A 20,571-nucleotide genomic window follows, 5' to 3' on the forward strand; every position below is an offset into this window, starting at 1 on the left:
ACAACCATGGAGTCTGAGGAAAAGGAGACAGGGTTTTCACCACAGAACCATGTTTCCACTCATTGTTATTGAAAGCTGTGAAGTTGCAGGTTTTATATGATGGGATGGGCAGGGGAAAAAATCTGTGATGGTATTATTGGTTGGAATCTTTATGCACAGCTACTGGTACGCCATGAAGTAACTACTAGAAATACACTGTTGTCAAGGAAGGAAACGTAATGGGATTTTGAAATAAAAAGTCAGAGAAAATAAAAGTATTGTTATGTTTTTTTGGCATTTACTGTTAAATAGTTGTACATTATGATATGGAAAATTAAGTACCATGGTGACAAAGTAATTTTTCATTTCATTGGGACTTTAAATTATCCCCCGCCAGGAAATTGCAGCAGCAAATACAGTAAAGAAAAACAGAATATAAATAGAAACATAACAAAATGAGGTTTATATATCTATCCATACACAACCAACAATTTCAGCACTAGAACATGCTAAGCAGAAATGTGCAAATGAAAGTATGAAAATGTTTGGATAGATAGATAGATAGATAGATAGATAGATAGATAGATAGATAGATATTGTTTGTAATTTTTCACTTTCTCATACTTCTCATACATATTTGAGAGCAAAATGAGAATATATGGACAAACAATATGTGAAGGTACAACATGTATAGAGCAGTGGTTCTCAATGTGGGGTCCGGAGACCACCAGGGGTCCTTGAGGGGGTTCCAGGGGGTCCCCAGCAAACTGATGAATTGTTAAACTTCAACATTTCATTTACAACAAGTTAACACAATTAGAGAATGTAGAAGAATGACTGTTCTGATCATAGTTTCTCTGTTATCTCTCTACCTACAATACAGATAGTCATGGAATTCTGGAGAAAATCATATCTAACAATAACAATATTCTCAGATTTGGGTCCGAGAGACAAAATCTCATCAAATGGGGGTCTGTGGCTCTAATGTGGACTAATTTAGGGTCCTTGATATGAAAAAGGTTGAGAATCACTGGTATAGAGGATGTGCAAATGGTGTCTGTCTATACTGCAGGTGTTATACACTCCAAACCACAATAACCACTACTGCATAATACTATATACTAACTGTTACTGTTACTGTATATGTGATTATCAGACAGACTCTAATAGATTACACTGGCTGCATGTGTTTAAAGGTGTCAGTGCAGGACTCGGGTGAAGCTGCAGACCTGGAGGAGCAGAGCGAACGTGTTTCTCCACCCGGCGGCACAGCGGAGGTGAAGCAGCCGTCCTTCTGTCTGGACCTCCTTCTCTTCTTCTCTCCTGCCGTACGTTTGCTGTTATACTCGTCATTGGATTTGAAGAGTTTCACTTCTCTCTTCTCTCTCAGCAGGAGAACACGCAGTCCACCGGACCCAGAGGGTTTTCAGAGACACCCAACGCTTTCTGCATCCGGCTGTTCAGCATCGACAAGAACTATGAGATGAGGTGAGGTCAGGGTGAGGTCATGTGCGTTCTGTGGCCAAGTAGTTACAGAAATGAAGCGCACCCAGACAGCCAACCAACTCTGTTTCCTGGGATTTTTTTTTTTCATTAGTTGGGGGATTTGCATTGTATATGAAGAGTTAAGTTCTAAAATGAGATATACAACAAAAAAATAGAAGGAAATAAGTGGCGCCTTCTCTTGCAAAATGATCAACAGCACAAAATGAAAACAAATGGTACTTTTTAAAGGGCAGTAGGTGCTGTATCTTCTGTATCTTAAGTCCTTGGCAGACAAAACAACACTTTAGCAGACTGGATCCTCTATATTTTAGAGATGATGAATGATGAATTTCAAGTATTTTTCAATGGAAAAAAGGAGATTCAAGGCACTGAAGTGGATTAACAGGCCTTGGTAGCCACAAAGTGTAGGTCACCAGCTATTTTAATGTTTTAGCCCAACTTAATAAAGGCCTTTTTAATAACCAAATACACTTTTTTTTCCATTGAAGACTCTGATCCCAGTCACCAAAGAGCACCGGTGGAAATGTGCCCCTTTTCTTCCTTTGTGAATTTTTTTTTTTTTTTTAACTAAAATGGATATAGAGCTTTTGGAAATTAAATTGAGAAATAAAGTAAATGAAAAATGCTCAGTAAAGACCTTTTCTGACAGATAACTGGGCCAGCACCAGAATACTGTGCTGGACAGAATACCTAGTTAGGGAATTTGCAGTGCATTTGAAGAGATTAGTTCTAAAATGAGATATACAATAAAAAACAGTTGGCTAGACGAAAATAAGTGGCGCCTTCTCTTGCAAAAATGATTAATTGAACAAAAATGATGGTACTTTTTAAAGCACAGTAGGTCACTTAAGATCTTGGTTGATAAAACTTTTACAGAATGAAATAATCTTCTGTAATTTAGAGACGAATGAAGGATGAAATTGAGTGAAAATGAAGAAAGTCAGGGATTTTTTTTAATTCAAAATGGACATATACTCAAAAAACAAATTCCTTATATTAGATTTTTTGGACTTGTGTGTGTGTGTGTGTGTGTGTGTGAGTTCGACCCCTTCCATAGCGGCGGTGGCAGGCGTCCAGAGCGGCTCCAGTCGTCCGCTGTGTCGTTAAAGCAGGGAGAGTGACTGTTAGCTGGCTCCCGCTGGGCTCCTCTCACCATCGCCTTGCCTCCCAGCTGTTACTGAATATGGAGTCGAGTCGCTCCCCGCCGAGAGTGAGCATGTTATTAATGAGAGCCGCGCTTAAAGTGACAGCGAGTCGAAGGCGAGAAGTCGAGCTGGAAGCGGCGGGGCGGGTTGGCCCGGCCGGTCGTTCCGGTGCGCTGATCTCCCCCCGGCTGGCTTCGCTTCTGACGCTGGCAGAGAAAACCGATTCTCACCGAACTTCCCCTTCCTCTCCTCTCTTCCAGATCAGTGGACTTTCTTCCACACATATTCAAACTTTTCCCAGTGAGTATATTACATTTACATGGCCCGTTTTAGCTCCTAGCCAGAGTCGACTTCCAATCAGTGCAAAAGTAGAATAAGCTTCGATTTCTGGATTTTCTACCTGACTAGCAGCCAACAGTAAGGAGGTCAAAGGTCAGAGCCACAGCACCCAGGCAAGATGCAACAAACATTCCAGAGTCCCTATATGATGATATATAGATATGATGATATATGATAGAAATGTGCAGACTGAGGGAGAAGAGGTAAAAAACAGGATTCCTACACACATCAGGAAAGGTTTTTGAAAATCATGGAATAAGCATGGCTGATCATTTCCAGGTATTGAAAAGTTTTTAAATTGCACGAAAATCAGGAAAAGTATGCAAAAATGTTTCGGTGTCCTAATACAAATATGTGCACACATTTAATATAGTTTTAGAGCCAATACTAGTTATTTGTTGTTGTGAAGAATAATCTTGAGTGATGTGGCCTAGTTGGCTGCCATATTGACCAGCCATTATATCAACCAACCAAATGTAGACGACATGAAACATAGGAAATCACTAACTGAAGTAGAAGTAGGCGAGGCAGGTCAAGGGAAAGTGGGTGCACCAAAAAAACTAAATTACAACACTTCATCACAAAATAACTCCTGGAATCTATTGAACATCACAAATTCATGATATGTAACAGTGTAGGAAATGTGTAGGAACCCTGAGAGTTTTTTGGAATCTACTCAGAAAATTGTCTTTCTGATACATTATACATATCAGACCACAGTATTAGTTGAAGCTCAGGGGCCGGATTCACCAGTGTGTTCTTAAGATAGATCTTAAGAAATGACATAAGAGGAAATTTTAGGAAGTTCTTAAGAAGGCTCTTAAGTGCAATTCCTCAATATTTTCTTAGTAACAGTCTCATTTCTTACAAATTTATTTAATTTTCCAACTTAAGGACTTCTCAAAATAGGGCCTGAATTAATTCTGGTTAATAGACTTTAGGCTTACTGCCATTGAGGGTAGGAGACAAGGCTAGGAGGCTAGGAGACAAGGCTAGGAGGCAACCCAAAGTGCTTCCATCTACAAAACAATTGGGGAAAAACCTATTTAGGGCAACTACAACTGATGAAGTATATGAAAAGATTTAAACATTGGTTGCTGTTGGTAACTGTCAAATTTGCTAGCTTGTTTTCAACAGACATGAGACAGAGGCCTACCTGGCCCTACACCAAATAAAGCTTTACAATAAATGTTCATCTTAATGTTAGGTGTAGGGGAACCTATGAAGACTTTGAACTATAACCTACTTGTCTAAAATGTGTTTAAATATATGATATTAGAGGCTTACCTTTTCACTGTAGGAGTTTTAAGACAGGTGAAGGGCCGTCTTAAAGTTAAGAAAAAAATCAAGAACAAATTTGAGAACTTTCATTCCGAGAATACCATTTATTCCTAAGTTTTTTCTTAGGAAGAAACATAAGAAGAAAGTTAAGAAAATATATAAGAACTGTTTTTGAGAATAGCATTTTTTTTCCGTAAGACTAAAGTGAAGAAAAAAATGGCACTTGAGAAGATTTTTTTTCTTAAGAGGGTTTTGTGAATCCGGCCCCTGGTCCTTGTCTCTGTCAGGACCGGGACTTCTGCGTCATCACGGTCCCGGAGCTGACGCCGGACTTCCCCCTGCTGCAGAGCTTCTCCAGGCTGGTTCCCCGTCCCAGCAGCACCCTGTCCCACCAGCTCTACATCTGCCACCGCTCCGGGACGCTCAGGTGGGTCGAACTCAGCAGAAACCTTTTCTATCTGACGGTTTTGTCTTTGTTTTAAAGGTGCTGTGTGTAGCATCTTACACATCAATATATCCTTGTTAAATTAACTGCGATATCTTGTTCTAATGACTGTAAACCAATGAGAGCATGTTGGAGATGATTGGTCTCCTCTATCTCACACCAGTAGTATTGTTAGTTCTAGTGTTTCTCCACATTAAGACTACATTCCCCATAAGCCCCGTTGCTTCCTGCATTTTTCCTTTGCTTTAAAAGGAGTTTCATTCCTCAAGAGACACACAGTGACTGATAGCACAAGATGAAAACAAATTACAGTCCTTGTTGAAAACTTTAGTGGAAGTGGTGCTCATAAGGCATTATAAGCACATGGTGTGTGCATTATAATTAGTATAATCAGAGCATGATATAATATACACACTGTGCAAAATATGAGTGGGCTGGATACTTGCAAAGCTAATGACATGATATTTTAGTTAATGTAATTATTTGATGTTTCTATCATTAGATTTGATTCGATTCTTTATTGTCATTGTAACAAGTCCGACAGCAATCCGTAAATGCAGCTAGTATAAATATACAATAAATAAGTAATAAACATGTATGATTAAAAACAGGTTTAAAAACAGTGCTAACAAGTTAAAAGTGATAAAAATGTACTTAGAATCATGATGTTTGTCTGATGATTATATTCTAAGAAAAGTTGATCTGTGCTAACAGGCTTATTACCTGCTTGTAATGCTTCACAATCAGCTTCAAGTAAAGTGTGACTGTACTTTTATTAAGTACCTTAAGTCCTTGACTGACAAAACATTTTCCCAGCTGAATCCTGTGTAATTCAGAGATATTGAGTGTTAGACCTGATGTAATGGGTGGACACCCTCCTGGTCCCGGTGTCTTGCTGCAGCAGTGTGTCGGTGCGGCCGGCCCTGGCTGCAGACCGGCCTGCAGTCTGCTGTGTGGTGGAGAGGCTGAACCTGCAGGAGGCTCTGCTGGAGGACCTGGACCAGTACTGCCAGGCCCGCAGAGACCCGGTCAGCTGCTGCAACACCCACTGACGACACCCACTGACAACACTGACAACACTCACTGACAACACTGACAACACCCACTGACAACACTGATGACACTCACTGACAACACTGACAACACTGACAACACTCACTGACAACACTCACTGACAACACTGACAACACTCACTGACAACACTCACTGACAACACTGATAACACCCACTGAGAACACTGACAACACTCACTGAGAACACTGATAACACTCACTGACAACACTGACAACACCCACTGATGACACCCACTGACAACACCCACTGATGACACCCACTGACAACACCCACTGATGACACCCACTCTCAACACCCACTGATGACACCCACTGACAACACCCACTGATGACACCCACTGATGACACCCACTGATGACACCCACTGACAACACCCACTGATGACACCCACTGATGACACCCACTGACCCACCGACAACACTCACTGACAACACTGACAACACTCACTGACAACACTGACAACACCCACTGACAACACCCACTGACAACACCCACTGATGACACCCACTCTCAACACCCACTGATGACACCCACTCTCAACACCCACTGATGACACCCACTGACAACACTGACAACACCCACTGATGACACCCACTGATGACACCCACTGACAACACCCACTGACAACACTGACAACACCCACTGACAACACTGACAACACTGACAACACCCACTGACAACACTGACAACACTGGCAACACTCACTGACACAGTAATAATGAAGTAAGCACATACGTATGTATCACACAGTATCAATCCTCTGTCTGTGTGTTTGTTTGTTTATTTATTTTTTTCTCTCTCTTTCTTTCTTTCTTTCTTTCTTTCTTTCTTTCCCTCTAAATGTATCTTTATTTTTTTTGAATGTTTACTTATTTGTTTACTGTTTGTTTCCTCCATTATGAAGAAGCAGTGTGCCACTACAGCTAGCTAATTTGCCACCACTGCTAAAAGAAACACGTGTGACTCAGTCTGATATTTCCCATATTTTGCCCATTTTCTCCCCCTAAACACAAACAATACAAACAATGTCTAGATGACAGGGTCAGTGTCGTATTGGAACAGAAAAACCCATTTCTCAAAGTTCTTGGTAAGGAAAAATAAGATGAAAATTCTAAACTTTCAAAATGAAACGGTGATTGATTTGGAGTACCAAGGTGTGACTGGAGCTGTTATTATTATCATGATTGTCTTGGAGGAGTGAGGAGTGTCCCGTCTCTGCCAGGGAACAGATTGGTGAGACTTCAGTTCAGCGGATCCCCGTCCCGCCCGACGCCCCAGCTGTCACTGCTGCAGCTCCAGGACACATAATTACTCCTCAAATGAGAATGGAAGCACTTCATGTGTATTCATGGCATCGGGCTCGGCTAGGGTGTGAGGCCGCTTTCAGCTCATGATCACTCAAATGATCTCATCTCATTTTCTATGTGTTGTCTTCTTCTCTTGTTCTTTTTTAGGACGGGACTCCGGTTCAGGCTTTCGTGGCCGAAGTGCAGAGCCAAGTTGTGGGGATTCTGATCATTAGAGACGAGGAGGTACTTACTTGCAGTGGTGGAAGAAGTACTCAGATCTTTTATTAAGTAAAAGTAGAAATACCACAGTATAAAAATACTCTGTTACAAGTAAAAGTCCTGCATTCAAAATGTTATTAAGTAAAAGTACAAAAGTATTAGCATCAAAATGTACTTAAAGCAACAAAAGTAAAAGTACTCATTATGCAGAATGGCCCATTTCAGAATAATACAGTATATATTATATTATTGAATTATAATTATTGATGCATTAATGTGTAAGCATCACTTTAATGTTGCAGCTGGAAAAGGTGGGGCTGATTTCCACTACTTTATATACTGCTGGGTAGCTTACAGTAATCTATAATAACACATCACGATTTATTAGTTGATTATATTTTGTATTAATAATCTGAATCTGCAAAGTAACTAGTAACTTAAGTACAAAAAAGTACAATATTTCCCTCTGAAATGTAGTGGAGTAGAAGTATAAAGTAGCATAAAATGGTAATACTCAAGTAAAGTACAAGTACCTCAAAATTGTACTTAAGTACAGTATTTGAGTAAATGTACTTAGTTACTTTCCACCTCTGCTTACTTGGTTATCCTGAGACAGAGCAGAAGGCAGTGGGTCTGAAGCTGTCTTTAAAGATGAATAGATGCTATACTCCATTAAAAACATATCTATAATTGTAGCATTAATAGTATAATAGCATAGTGTTTCTTCACTGCAGAAAAAGAAAAAAATGTTCATTCAATCTTGTGTTGAGCCTTAAAATCTAATATTTATTAAAATATATGAAAAAATGTGAGATAATTTCACTTGTTGCCAATGCAGTTTCACTTGTTTCAAGTCTTGCTTGATGCCCTATATCAGAGGTTCTCAACCTTTTTCATATCAAGGACCCTAATTTAGTCCACATTAGAGCCACGGACCCCCATTTGATGAGAGTTTGTCTCTCGGACCCAAATCTGAGAATATTTTTTTTGTTAGATATGATTTTATCGAGAATTCCATGACTACCTGTATTGTAGGTAGAGAGATAATAGAGAAACTATGATCAAAACAGTCATTTTTCTACATTCTCTAATTGTGTTAACTTCTTGTAAATGAAATAATGGTAAATTTTAACAATTCATCAATTTGCTGGGGACCCCCTGGAACTCCCTCAAGGACCCCTGGTGGTCCCCGGATCCCACGTTGAGAACCACTGCCCTATATGACCCTATCAGGAAATAAGGCGGATGACTGATAGTATCGATTTGATTCAAGAAAAAATCTTGGAAACAACTTGTGAACCTTTATTTTATTTAAGTCTCGTGCTGCACTGAAGGATGATCCCTCATTTACAATACAGTCGACAATACAGCAACGACAATCAAGAATTTTTTTCAAACTTGAATAGGTTCTTGTAATAGAAAAACGTCCCAGTAGAGAATTGCTTTTTTGTGTTTGTTCATTTGTACTGACTTTCTATATCCACACATCATAATCTCAGCATAAACTGTCTAAACGGTTTCCCTGACAAATATTAGTCCTGGAAATGTGTCTCTCTGCCATGGAGAAAGTCCTGGAGTTTATTTATTAACAGGAGTGTGACCGTGTGCCTCTGTGTCCCTCAGGACGTCGAGTTCATCCGCTCCCACTACAACATCGAGAACTTCATCTACTTCAGCCACCACCGCTACGAGGAGCACGCTCAGATGTGCCACTTCGCCCTCAGCCCCGTCTTCCAGCACCACGCCAAGCACTTCCTGAAGGAGGCGCTGCGGCTGGCGCGCAAGTCCTGCCTGTACCTCCGGCTGCCCCCCCGCCACCGCAGACAGGTGGGTCAGAGGGCCGGGGGGGGTGAGGGTGGGGGGGGGGGGGGGCAGGTCCTCACCGGCTCCTGAGCATCATCATGCCTGCTCCAGTGTGCAAGTGCTGCTCAGTTACACATGTTCATTAGTGCATGTGCTGCAAAAAATGTCCATCCTCACAAGTCATTCAGTCTTAAATCTAAGTCAGACTCTACCAGTTACCAGTCAAAAGTTTGGACCCACCTGATTGAATGTTCTATGGTTTTCATTCTCCTAAAGGTTTATGCTTAAATGCTTGAAATTAGTTTCTTAGACAAATACTATTCAGTATATATTCAGTTTATTGGGTGCATAAACACTAAATTATCATGAAATAAGGCAGATGGACTACAATATCTTATCATTTGATTCAAGAAAAATCCAACAACTTGGAAGGTGGAATTATCTCACCTATCTGATCCTTTTCATTTGTTTATTGTAGTTTCAGAGTGAATGTGTGATTGTTAAGTGTCTAGAGGTGCTGTTCTCTAATGTTCAAGACTCCTACCTCACATGTTCCCCTACTAACCTGGGATCAGATCCTGACAGAAACTTTATAGTCCCTCCCAGCCTTCTGACTGTCTCGATACAGCAAAAGTGTTTCTTGAGAAAATAACGATCTAAAGGACTTGTTAAAGCTGCACTAAGCAACTTCACACGTTGGCGGCTCCAAATGGCAGCCGGAGGAAACTGTGTGAAAACTAGCTGAAGTTCATTCCTGCCCTGCAAAGCCAAAGAGCCGTGACTGCCTCGGGTAGTGAAACTGAGAAACATGACTTCAGTGTTTATCTTCTGTCCCGACGAAAGTATTGCCAAAGTATTTATGGATCTAATTTTTCTTTTTGACGTGAAATCTAAACCTTAGTTGTGACCATTGACCTTTAAAACATACAAAAAGTAGTTACCGTTGGTTGCGTTTGTAGGGAAGAATACTCAGTAAACTGCTCACCAACCGGCCGGTCTGTGATGCTTTATACCAAAGAAACCAAGGAGACGAGAGAGGAAAACCCAAGACCCAAGACCAGAATTTAATTTGGAATACTGATAATACTGTAGGGTGAATCTACAGCATCTCAGTTAGTGGGGACGGGACGCTCTTCTCTGTTGCACACACACTTTGTGATTTAGCCTGATAAGACAGCTGGATTTTTACACAAAGATCTTTCCTGCTGCGGCTTTAAGACGGACACTTCTTGCAGCGCGCGTCTCCCTGCAGGCCGGCGGTCCCCCGGGGGGGTCGGGGGGTGGGGTGGGGGGGGTGGCAGCAGGTGCCGGCGGCCCTGCCAGCTCCACCTCTCCACACCACGACAAGACGGTTCCTCGACCGCGTAGAGGCCTCCACTTCCTCTGCTAATTACCTTTCACAAACAAGCGCCAGATTGGGAGATGATGAGGTGCAAATAGAATAATGGGAAAAGCTAACCAGAGGAGAGAATTAGCTGTACTCGGGGAGTGGATGGAGCTCTGGGTTTTGCCAGCCGGGGATCTGGTGCTGTGTCCCGGGCGCTGGCAGAGCATATCGATGGTGGAAGCCTTGCATCATCCAACCTCTTCACCAGAGATAATTATCACATCGCCGCCTGCCAGTTGCCTCCCAAGCCCTCCACGCTGATGCCGCACAGCCCGGGAGGATACGCAAACCCTCTCTGACACTCAACCCTCTTCTTCTTCTCCTCTCAGAAATCCTGCGTCCACCCTCTGACTTGCGTCCTGAGCTGCACGGTGCCCGTCCGCCCACGACGCCAGATCCTCTACCCGGCGGAGGAGCTCGGCACCAACGGCCCGTCCAGACAGATCACCGAGGAGCAGGTGGGCACAGCAGCAGCTGGCTGACAGCCTCAGCCTGCCAGGGAATGCAGATGAGCTGCAGGCTGCTGTCTGCTGAGAGGGAGGGAGGGAGGGAGGGAGGGAGGGAGAGAGAGGGAGGGAGAGAGAGGGAGGGAAGGAGGGAGGGAGGGAGGGAGGGAGGGAGAGGACCACATGGGTTCAGTTTGACCACCAGAGGGCGCTGCTTCAAAAGGGACAAGCCATAGATCAGTGATTCTCAACCTTTTTCATATCAAGGACACATTTAGTCCACATTAGGGCCACGGACCCCCATTTGATGAGATTTTGTCTCTCGAACCCAAATCTGAGAATATCTTTATTGTTAGCTATATGTGATTTTGTCCAGAATCCCATGACTGTATTGTAGGTAGAGAGATAACAGTGAAACTATGATCAAAACAGTCATTCCTCTACATTCTCTAATGGTGTTAACTTCTTGTAAATGAAATAATAATTAAGTTTAACAATTCATCACTTTGCTGGGAACCCCCTGTAACTCCCTCAAGGACCCCTGGTGGTCCCCGGACCCCACTTTGAGAATCACTGCCATAGATAAAGTGTTTGGGAAATATCACAGAATGGTTCTTTTGAGTATTGATAGTATTCTGTTACATCAGCACACGGCCATCTTGGTAGGAAAATAACAGGTGATTGTAAAAAATTAACAGGTGATTACAATCAAATGACAAACACAGCCAATGAGCTGTGTGTATTGTAAAGCACCATATTGGTAGGAAATGCATGTGACATCATGGGAATACTATGAATAGCCATGAAAGAACCATTTCTGGTTCCACAAAGAACCTTTCAACATTTTTAAAAGGTTTAGTTATTAAAAGGCTTAGTTACTGCATGGTGGTGATGGCATAAATGTGGGGAAAAAAACAAACCCCTCCATAGTTTATATTGTGGAGTTGCAAATGAGGCTATACAAGGGCAGATGAACAAAAACACAATGCAGATGTCTAAGCAAAGGAGAGCAGAGACGGTTCTTCAAAGAACCTTCTATGGCATCACTCCAAGAACCATTTTCAGTTCCAGTTCAAACCTTTATTTTTCTGTGTGGATGGGGGGGAAACTCTGGTACAACAGGCAAAAGAACATAGGATTATGTAAATGAACTGCCCCAAAATATCTAGATTTTATTTTAGTATGTTTAGTCTTTGCAGTTTATCCACATATACAGTAGTATTTCCAAATATTTTTTATGGTTTCCTGAAGAGCAGTCAAGACACCGTGCAGAGCCACTTGTAATCAGCTGCTGGTTGGTGGCAGGAATACAAAACAGCCCATTTAAAGAAATGATCCAACAGTGTGCGGTTGGATTATGCTGCATGCACGTTGTACGGGAATAACAAAGTCAGAGCAACTTGATTTTTGCATGAAGCCGTCAAAAGCTGCGATTGCAGTTTTCTGTTGACTCTGGATGCTCCTGATCAGCTTTTTCACACATAATGATCATACATTTAGGTTCATTTTTAACAGCAAACTGAACATTGCAATGTCAACCACAAATGAAAGATCCATCTATCATTCCCCAGACTTGACTGCAGGTATTTTCTTGTTGGTGATGTCAAAATTCAGGAATTTGGAAACATCAGGGTCCATCACCAAACCACCAGTTCCCAAGTATACGACCAGAAAGCTGAGGTTAACAGACTTTTCAAGAAGGATGCTTGTATACAATGACTGACAAGGAAGTGATTGTCTTTTCTCTGAATGACAACTTACCTGACTCTATCAGAATTTGTCCTAATGTGGTAAACCCCGCCCATCTGGTACTCCAAGCAGGTTAAAACAAACGCTGCTAATGATTTGCAGCGGCATGTGACTCCAGGTCTGATGTGGGTCAGGAGGAGTCTTACCTGGACTGTCTCAGTAATGCTGATGAGCTTCTTACTCTGTTAGTGCTGCCTGGCCTCCTGGAGAACTGGATGAATGTGCAAGGACATTAATGTAATTACATTAAGGAGGAAAATAGAAAGAGCAGGGTTCCTACACAAGTCTGGAGAAAGAATTTGGTCATTTCCATGTTCTTGATGAGTTTGGAAAATGCGAGTATTTCCTCTCTCTAAGTTAACACCAGCCACCGGCCAGATCCAGGTGGATTTTGGCTGTTGCCTGTCGGTTTGCTCTTTCCACCAGCCGCTTCAGCAGGGAGCCAAGCATCATTTAGTTTGTTGTGTTTTATTATTATTAGCACATGTTAAATCAGCAGTGTAAATACACAGTAAAGCCTCCCTATTAAAATCATCATAATCAATTTTAACACAATATCTAAACTACAAATGCAATTCAATACAAGACTATATGATAAAGTGAATAGTATGACTAATAATGATGACATGAAATAGGATATATTGCATGATTAGGTGAGTTTTTCATTCATTTAGACACGTTGGTTTTCGTATGTCAACATGTGACATTTCCCATTGACATTTTCACCTGCGCATTTCCTCTTTGCATGTGAAAAGTTCTCACATGTGAAGCTATTGACATATCTAATGACAGGTGAAAATGTAAAGGGTTAGCCTAACCCGAAGTAAAAACTGTCACATGTGAAAACCAACATGTGTCCAGAAATTTGAATTCACTTGTGGGTTTGCACATGTGACTTTTTTTTGTAAGGGTTTCATTCTAAAAACAGGTAGCTGGTAAAAGAGTAAAAGTGGCTGGTGAAGTTTTGGAAGCCGAGCCACTGTGGCCAATGTACAAAAAAAGTTAAAGTTAAATTCCTGCCCTGCACTTCATGTTTTTCCTCTTGTTTGGTTGCTAAAACATGAAATTGAACCTTGAACCGTCGTGCGCTCTGATCTTTACTCTCACAAGCTTCGTTGAACTGAATGTGGCTGTGATTTAATTTAGCGTCACACACCTCAAATATTTGCTACATGTGCAGCTCTCTCTAAAGGCCGCCATGTAGCTACACCTGCATGGCCATCTCACTCCATCAGATTGGCACACACACACACACACACACACACACACACACTCCTCGTAGCACAGCAACCATGACTTCCAGGCCGGCGTGCAGATAAGCGGCAGCAGCTTTGTCTCAGCCTCCCGGTGCAAAGCCTCGGCTCCGGCTCCGGCACATTAATCAAATTTAAAGCACCTGTTCCCTCTCTGTCAATACAGGATCATATTACACAGAGCCACGCTCATTGTGTTTAGGAAAGGTGAGGCATCTCCAGCACGATAAGGAGCGCTGCACCTGCTGCACGCCACACACACACGCACACACACACACACACACACACACACACACACACACGCCAGAGAGCAGCTTTGTTCATTTGATCACCTCATGTGTTTTAGATGCGTACAGGCAGGGAGTGAATGTGTTCTGATGTGTAATCTGTGACATTTTCATTTAAATAAGTGTCAAAATAATAAATAAATGTCAAAATAAAGCGTCCGGATGACACAAAGCTCAGAACTGAGGGTTAATGATTGTTTGAAAATGTTAATGATCCATTTGAAGATGTTCTTTTGTTAATATCTATGTATGTAAATGGATAACCTTTCTCTTTAAAGTAATAATCAGTGACATTTTCATGTAAATAAATGTCCGTTTTGCTTCCCTCTATCACCGAATATCACAGAATAAAATCTACAATATATACATACATGCCAACATATATATTAAGGATTATATAACAGAATCAGAATCAGATTTATTGGCAGAGTGAGTTTGCACATACAAGGAACTTGACTTGTTCTTGTAGGTCACATCTAACATGAAAAATTTAAAAATGTACTATATAACAACTTTAATGTAGACTTAGGAAAAAGGTCTCTTTTTGAGGTAGTATATAAAGTATTTAGTATATAAGTAGTATATAACTATGAGTAGAATAAGTAGTATATAAAATTTAAAATAGAAATGTAAGACTTCTATTTAACATAAGTTGCTTTCATTTCCTGGCTAGAATCCAAGCAGTTCATCTTTACATCCTCAGTCAGAACATTAGAAGACATCAGATGCATGCACACATGTTTAACATAAGCACAGATTAATCAAAACCCAGAGTCAGTCCATCAGTATGGTATATGACAGATGTCGGGCATGCCGGCCCCTCATGGAACTCATTTGAATATTACACAAAGGTTAATTCCCCCCGCTAGGTTTCCCCCTTTTTATGCTTGATGCCATTTTCCATCCAACAAGGTGCATTGTGGGGCCAATCTACCTAATTATGGATGATGAAGGAGCAATTAGCGCGCTGAGATCGCAGGGCGGCGAGCGGAGACGGGAGGCGGTGGAGGAACTGGAAAAATGGGAGTTTGGGAGTGAAATGGCAATGCTGTACCTCCTACTGTAAAACCTGACTGACTGTTCGGTTATTTCATCTTGTCTCCAGACTTATCAAGATTATTTTAGGATTTTTTAATGAAATCATCTCATATAATTTTACCGGTTTCAACAAATTTGACTTTTTTTCCCAGGAAAACAAGTTACATAACTTGTTTCAGGACTTTTACTTGGTAAAAGTGAGATCATTTGACTAAAAATATCACAAAATAAGCTTGATAGGTCTGGAAGTTAAAATCACTGGACATCTTGTCACTTTTTGCAGTGTAGAAGGACCAAGCTGCTGTCAATCACCTGCAGCTTCGAATTTAGAATGAGAATATCTCAGCTTTCAAAATGTCCTCCATTACGACTTCAACACACTTTCTGTACAAGCCAGTGTTTTTAGTCGTCATCATCATCATCATCATCATCATCATCATCATCATCATCATCAATCATGCCAGGAATCAGCCATTCTAACTGTCTTCCTCTCAAACCCCCAGAATCCATTGGTGCCTCTGCTGTGACATTTGGAGAAATCCTTCTGGATCTGGCCCTCCACTTTTAAATGTTAAAAAGCACGGTTGGCATTCAGTGTGTTTCACTCAGCCCACATGCTGGAAGTGTAACATTTGGCATCAACACTGCTTAAGCATTATACACTGTAAAGGTTTTTGGCTGAAAGCTGGGACTCTCTTAGGCAGGCAGAGTAAGTGCCTTGATAAATGCTCATCCTGCTGCAGAGCCTCGTCCTTCAATGAAATCCAAATGGGGAAAAAATTGGACACATCATTATGTAATGCTTTTAGTGGTTTAATAATTAAGGGTGCATACACTTGATGAATTAATGAATTTTCATAAAAGGCAGCAGCCACTTTGTGAGTGAAACCTTGAAAGACTGCGGCTCGATCCACAGAAATACCCCTCTGAAAGAGTTTTTTAGAGGAATAAAGCCGGTGGGTCTGACTCACTGTTCCTCCCTCTGCCTCCTCAGGAGCCGTTTGCCCTGAACCTCATCAGCAGGAAGCTAACCATGGAGCCAAAGGTCACCGTGAACGCCCGGGTGGTGGTGGTGGGAGCGTCCGACACAGGCTTATCCTTCCTGGAGGTGCTCGCTTTCTGGTGAGTCTACCTCTGAATGTGGTTTCAGGTGATGGGACGATATATTGAAACTCAAAAATGCAAAAATGTGAGACGCATCGTGGGTCAGGAACATGAATGGTGATATCAGCTCCATGTTATTCTGCTGTAGTAATCACCAATGAGACTCTTGACCATCACAGTGTCACAAGCTCTCCATCCAAATTATATTATTGTCACTTTGTAATGACATTTCTAAATTGTTGTTTACATTCTAGCAGCCAATGGCATCGCTAGAAAGATTTGTGAGACTTTAATTTATTACATCGTTATACATCGTATACCCCATGTCACGTATTGAATCGTATCGTGAGATAAGCAGATCATCCCATCCCTAGTAGTTTCCAATGTAATTTTTATCCAAATTGTAGATTGCATGTAGAATCAGTTCATTATACACTACCAGTCAAAAGTTTGGACACACAACAAATTCTCTTTATTTGTACTATTTTCCACATTTTAGAATAACAGTAAATACATCAAAACTATGAAATAACGCAAATGGAATTATGCAGCGACCAAAAAAGTGTTAAACAAATCAAAACTATCTTATATTTTAGATTCTTTAAAGGAGCCGCCCTTTGCCTTGATGGAAAGGCAAAGGCTTTGGAAAGAAATTCATACATAGGATCAACTTCACTATTTATATTTGTCTAAGAAACTAATTTCAAGCATTTAAGCAGAAGCCTTTAGATCAAAATGGCTTTAAGGGAATGAAAAACATAGAACATTCAATCAGGTGGGTCCAGACTTCTGACTGGTAGTGTATATTTTTAGAAATAGGAGCTTCAGCAGCAGTGACTAATAATGTGACAGTGTGTTTCCTCTGTAACCATTCAGCTGTGGCTTGGGAAGCAAGAAAACTGCTATTATAAGTTCAGTTTAACTCAAAATATACAAAAAGTCTACACCAAAAGTTCAACCAAATTGCTGTTATTCTAGTAAATGAGACAAGTAAGAATAGTTTTAGTGCTGTAACCTTGCAGTAAGACCTTTACTGGACTTGAACCAAAACCAAAAGATAAACCTGTTCACCGCTGCTACAAAACATCTACAGAGGAAACACTGTGTGAGCAGCTTGGGCTGTTAGAGCAACATGTGTGGAAGTAATGCAATCCTCCCTCTGCCCCTCCTGCCCAGGCAGGTCAGAGAGTCAGAAAGAGTCAGAAACGCTTTCATCAGTTTCGAGGTACAAGCTGATGCACATGGGAAAGCACAGAAGAACCTCACAACCAGGAGCTGAGAGACAGTAGACCGGTTAGAATAGGGACTTATGTGATTCCAGTATTTACAGGATATACAGTCTATCTAGAGATAATTATTCCAAAGTGTCCCGGTGTAGAGAGATCCTCTTCCCAAGAATGAGCAGAGGTCTTACATTTTCAGCAATCCCAGATTCAGGTGTCTCTCTTATTCCTTTATCATCTTTAATTCCAGGAATCCAATCTCATCTGGAAATGTCACTTGACTCGGGGGGCGGGCGTGCGGCGTGTTTGCCTTCACCCTCGCTTTGTCAGATTAGCCGCTTCAGCAAATAATAAGAAGCGCGGGAGCCGCTGATTCAGAACGGGGGAGATAACTGCCAAGGCAACCGGAGCCGTGGCTGTGTGGCAGTGGCGGTGTGGCGGGGCCGGTGTGGTGGGGCCGGTCTGGTCTGGTCTGGCACGCGGGTGCTGCCGGGCGGGTCGGCCGGCACGCAGCTGTCTGCGGCCTGGCATTCAGCGGGGCCGGCGCTCGCCCCCCCTTTAATTAGCCACTCCGCTGTTTCCCTCCGTCAGGGATCTGCTGCCGCGATCTGTGTTTGCTGTCACTAATGAGTCGACTAATGAGGCAGTTAGTGTCCGCTCAACTAATGGCGAGGCGGTGATGCATTGAGAGGGTGAGTGATGGGTCAGCTTCGGCCTGCTGGGGCCCCCCTTATCAGCCCTGCCCAAATGGCTAAACCCCCCCACCTCCCCACCTCACCACAGCTTTCCACCCCCCCCCCCCCCCCCCTCACTGCCTGGGACGGGGTCAGACAGATAAAGAGCTCTGGAGGCTCGGTCAGGCTGTGGGTCAGTGTGGCCGTCTGTCACTGCCTGATAACAGCACAGATCCAGCTCAGTCCCATCCAGACTGCAGTGACCGGCCTTAATGCCTCGCTGCTGCGGCACAAATCCTCCTCCTGCCACAGATTAACAAGGAAAGTTTGACTGAAGTGATTGTCTGATTGTTATGATTGTCATTATTTGCATGTTCACTTCAAAGCAAACTCAAGGATCAAGTCTTTGATGACACAAAGCTTAGAACTGATGCTAATAAACAGAGAAAAAAGAGATACACCAAACAAAAAACTTACAGTCCCTGTATTATACCACCGGTCACAATTGTTGCCGTCAACAAATAACACTGTATACAATAATATTTCCTTATATACTGATAAACAACCCTTTAAAGATGTATTGTACACAAAAAGTATGAACATTCTCATAACATAATGTAGAGTACTTACCTTTTTTTGGGGAGCTTTGATGCTGCCATGTTCTCGTGACTGCACAACCAGGAAGTAAAGGAGCGTGGTCACATGACCAAATCCACTAATTACATGAAACTTTCCAAACATTTTCTAAACAACCTAGTGATGTAATATTTATGAAAAAAATATCTAAAAATACTATTGATTTTTATTTAGAGCTACTAAAAGACAAAAAAGTTTTGGCAACAATTTTGACCAGTGGGATTAAGATTCTTTATTTGGTCCATTTGTAAAGATTGTTTTGATGAAGTCTATGGATTTCAATAGATAACTTAAAGTAATAATCCACAGCATTTTCATATAAATAAATGTCTTTAAACAGAAGAAGAAGAACTGGGTAGTTAGCATGAGCAGTGATAGCCACCATGGCTGAACAGACAAAGAAAAGAGAAACTCAAACTGCAGCAACAGAAAATCCAAGCTCCGCCCACACTGTTTGATTGACAGGTGATCTGTGGGAAGAGCAGTGCAGAAACACCACAGTGATGAAACTGAGGGACAAAGATGGAGACTAAATAATAACAAAAAAAAACAAGAATCTGGAGGATTACCACTTTAATGGATAATGTTTGTGTTCATCCTCTGCCTCCCCAAGTTCACCTGACTCTTTCACCACTTCACCACCCAACTAGATTTTTGGGACAGAATAAAATCTCCATATGATGGTTGGTTCCTGCCAGAGTGGCTGGTAGAAAACACAATTTTCCCAGCCACAGCGCAATTTCTCCCAGCGGTGTGGCGTCTGGTGCTGCAGTCTGCATTTCTATTTGCATCTGATCCGGTGGGCAGATGAGATAGGAGGGGAGCAGTAGGTGATCTGAGGCCTTCGGCGTGATAAGGCCGAACGCCGAGCCGAGGTACAACCCTCCGCCATTCATTCAGCGAGCGCCGGGGCTGTAGCCGCTGTTATCAGTAATGTAATGTCCCCTTTAGGCCGGGACAAAAGAGCTCATTTGCATCACAAGAGACGTTTTACACTGCGGACAGTAAACACACAGGAGGTTCTCTGCGGCAGGGGGAGCGCAGGCTGTTTCATGCTAAGAAGCCCTGAATGAATCAGCGTCAGGCCGGAGACCCCCCATCTGACGAGACCTCACCCCATGGACTCCACTTCTGAGGGGATTTTGTTTATACATGTGATGAGTTTCTCAGAGTTTCATAATTTCTGTCTGTCAGTAGGGAGACTGGTTGTGGAGTGAAGCCTGTGATCAGAACAGTTCAGCCCCATAGGTGAAGATTTTGGGGGGGGAAACAGGGAGACAAGTTCCCTTTAGTATTTGGAGAAAGGTGAATTGTAACCTCCAATTATTTCTGCCTCAAACAGATGACCTGGATTTCTACTTACCAGGGTTCCTACACAGGTCTGGAAAGTCTGGAAAAGTATTAAAAATGAATTTGATCTTTTCCAGGTCTTGAATAGTTTGGGAATTTGAAAAAAATGTCTGGAAAAGTATGTAAAATGTTGTGGTTCAGGTCTGATACACACATAATTCTAGCTTTTATGTTGTTGTAGAGCCACTTTGAGTCCACAGTTTTTGTTGATGTGAAGAATAATGTTCAGATAGAGGGACGCTCTTATTACCCAGCCGCTGTCAGCATGCATTATATCAAATACCCACCAAAATCAAATCCATTCAAGAACATAGGGTCTGGGAAAAATATGGAATTTTAAAATGG

The 20,571-nt window shown here is 42.0% G+C and overlaps 1 protein-coding gene across 1 annotated transcript in view; it reads left to right on the forward strand.

The window, feature by feature from the left end:
* cfap61 (cilia and flagella associated protein 61) overlaps window positions 1–20,571 on the forward strand; it is a 47,318-nt gene that overhangs the window by 7,450 nt on the left and 19,297 nt on the right. Inside the window, exons 8-16 of the mRNA XM_071544589.1 lie at window positions 1,136–1,307; window positions 1,373–1,467; window positions 2,891–2,930; window positions 4,538–4,677; window positions 5,597–5,723; window positions 7,223–7,300; window positions 8,900–9,103; window positions 10,796–10,924; window positions 16,234–16,361. Coding sequence (XP_071400690.1) covers window positions 1,136–1,307; window positions 1,373–1,467; window positions 2,891–2,930; window positions 4,538–4,677; window positions 5,597–5,723; window positions 7,223–7,300; window positions 8,900–9,103; window positions 10,796–10,924; window positions 16,234–16,361 — 1,113 coding nt within the window. The remainder of the gene's footprint in view (window positions 1–1,135; window positions 1,308–1,372; window positions 1,468–2,890; window positions 2,931–4,537; window positions 4,678–5,596; window positions 5,724–7,222; window positions 7,301–8,899; window positions 9,104–10,795; window positions 10,925–16,233; window positions 16,362–20,571) is intronic.

This window comes from Centroberyx affinis, unplaced genomic scaffold, assembly GCF_046629955.1.
Source record: "Centroberyx affinis isolate AG114_WGS23_722 - 3 ecotype Tasmania unplaced genomic scaffold, CSIRO-AGI_Caff_v1 ptg004610l_1, whole genome shotgun sequence".
In the NCBI taxonomy this organism is placed as follows: Eukaryota; Metazoa; Chordata; class Actinopteri; order Beryciformes; family Berycidae; genus Centroberyx; species Centroberyx affinis.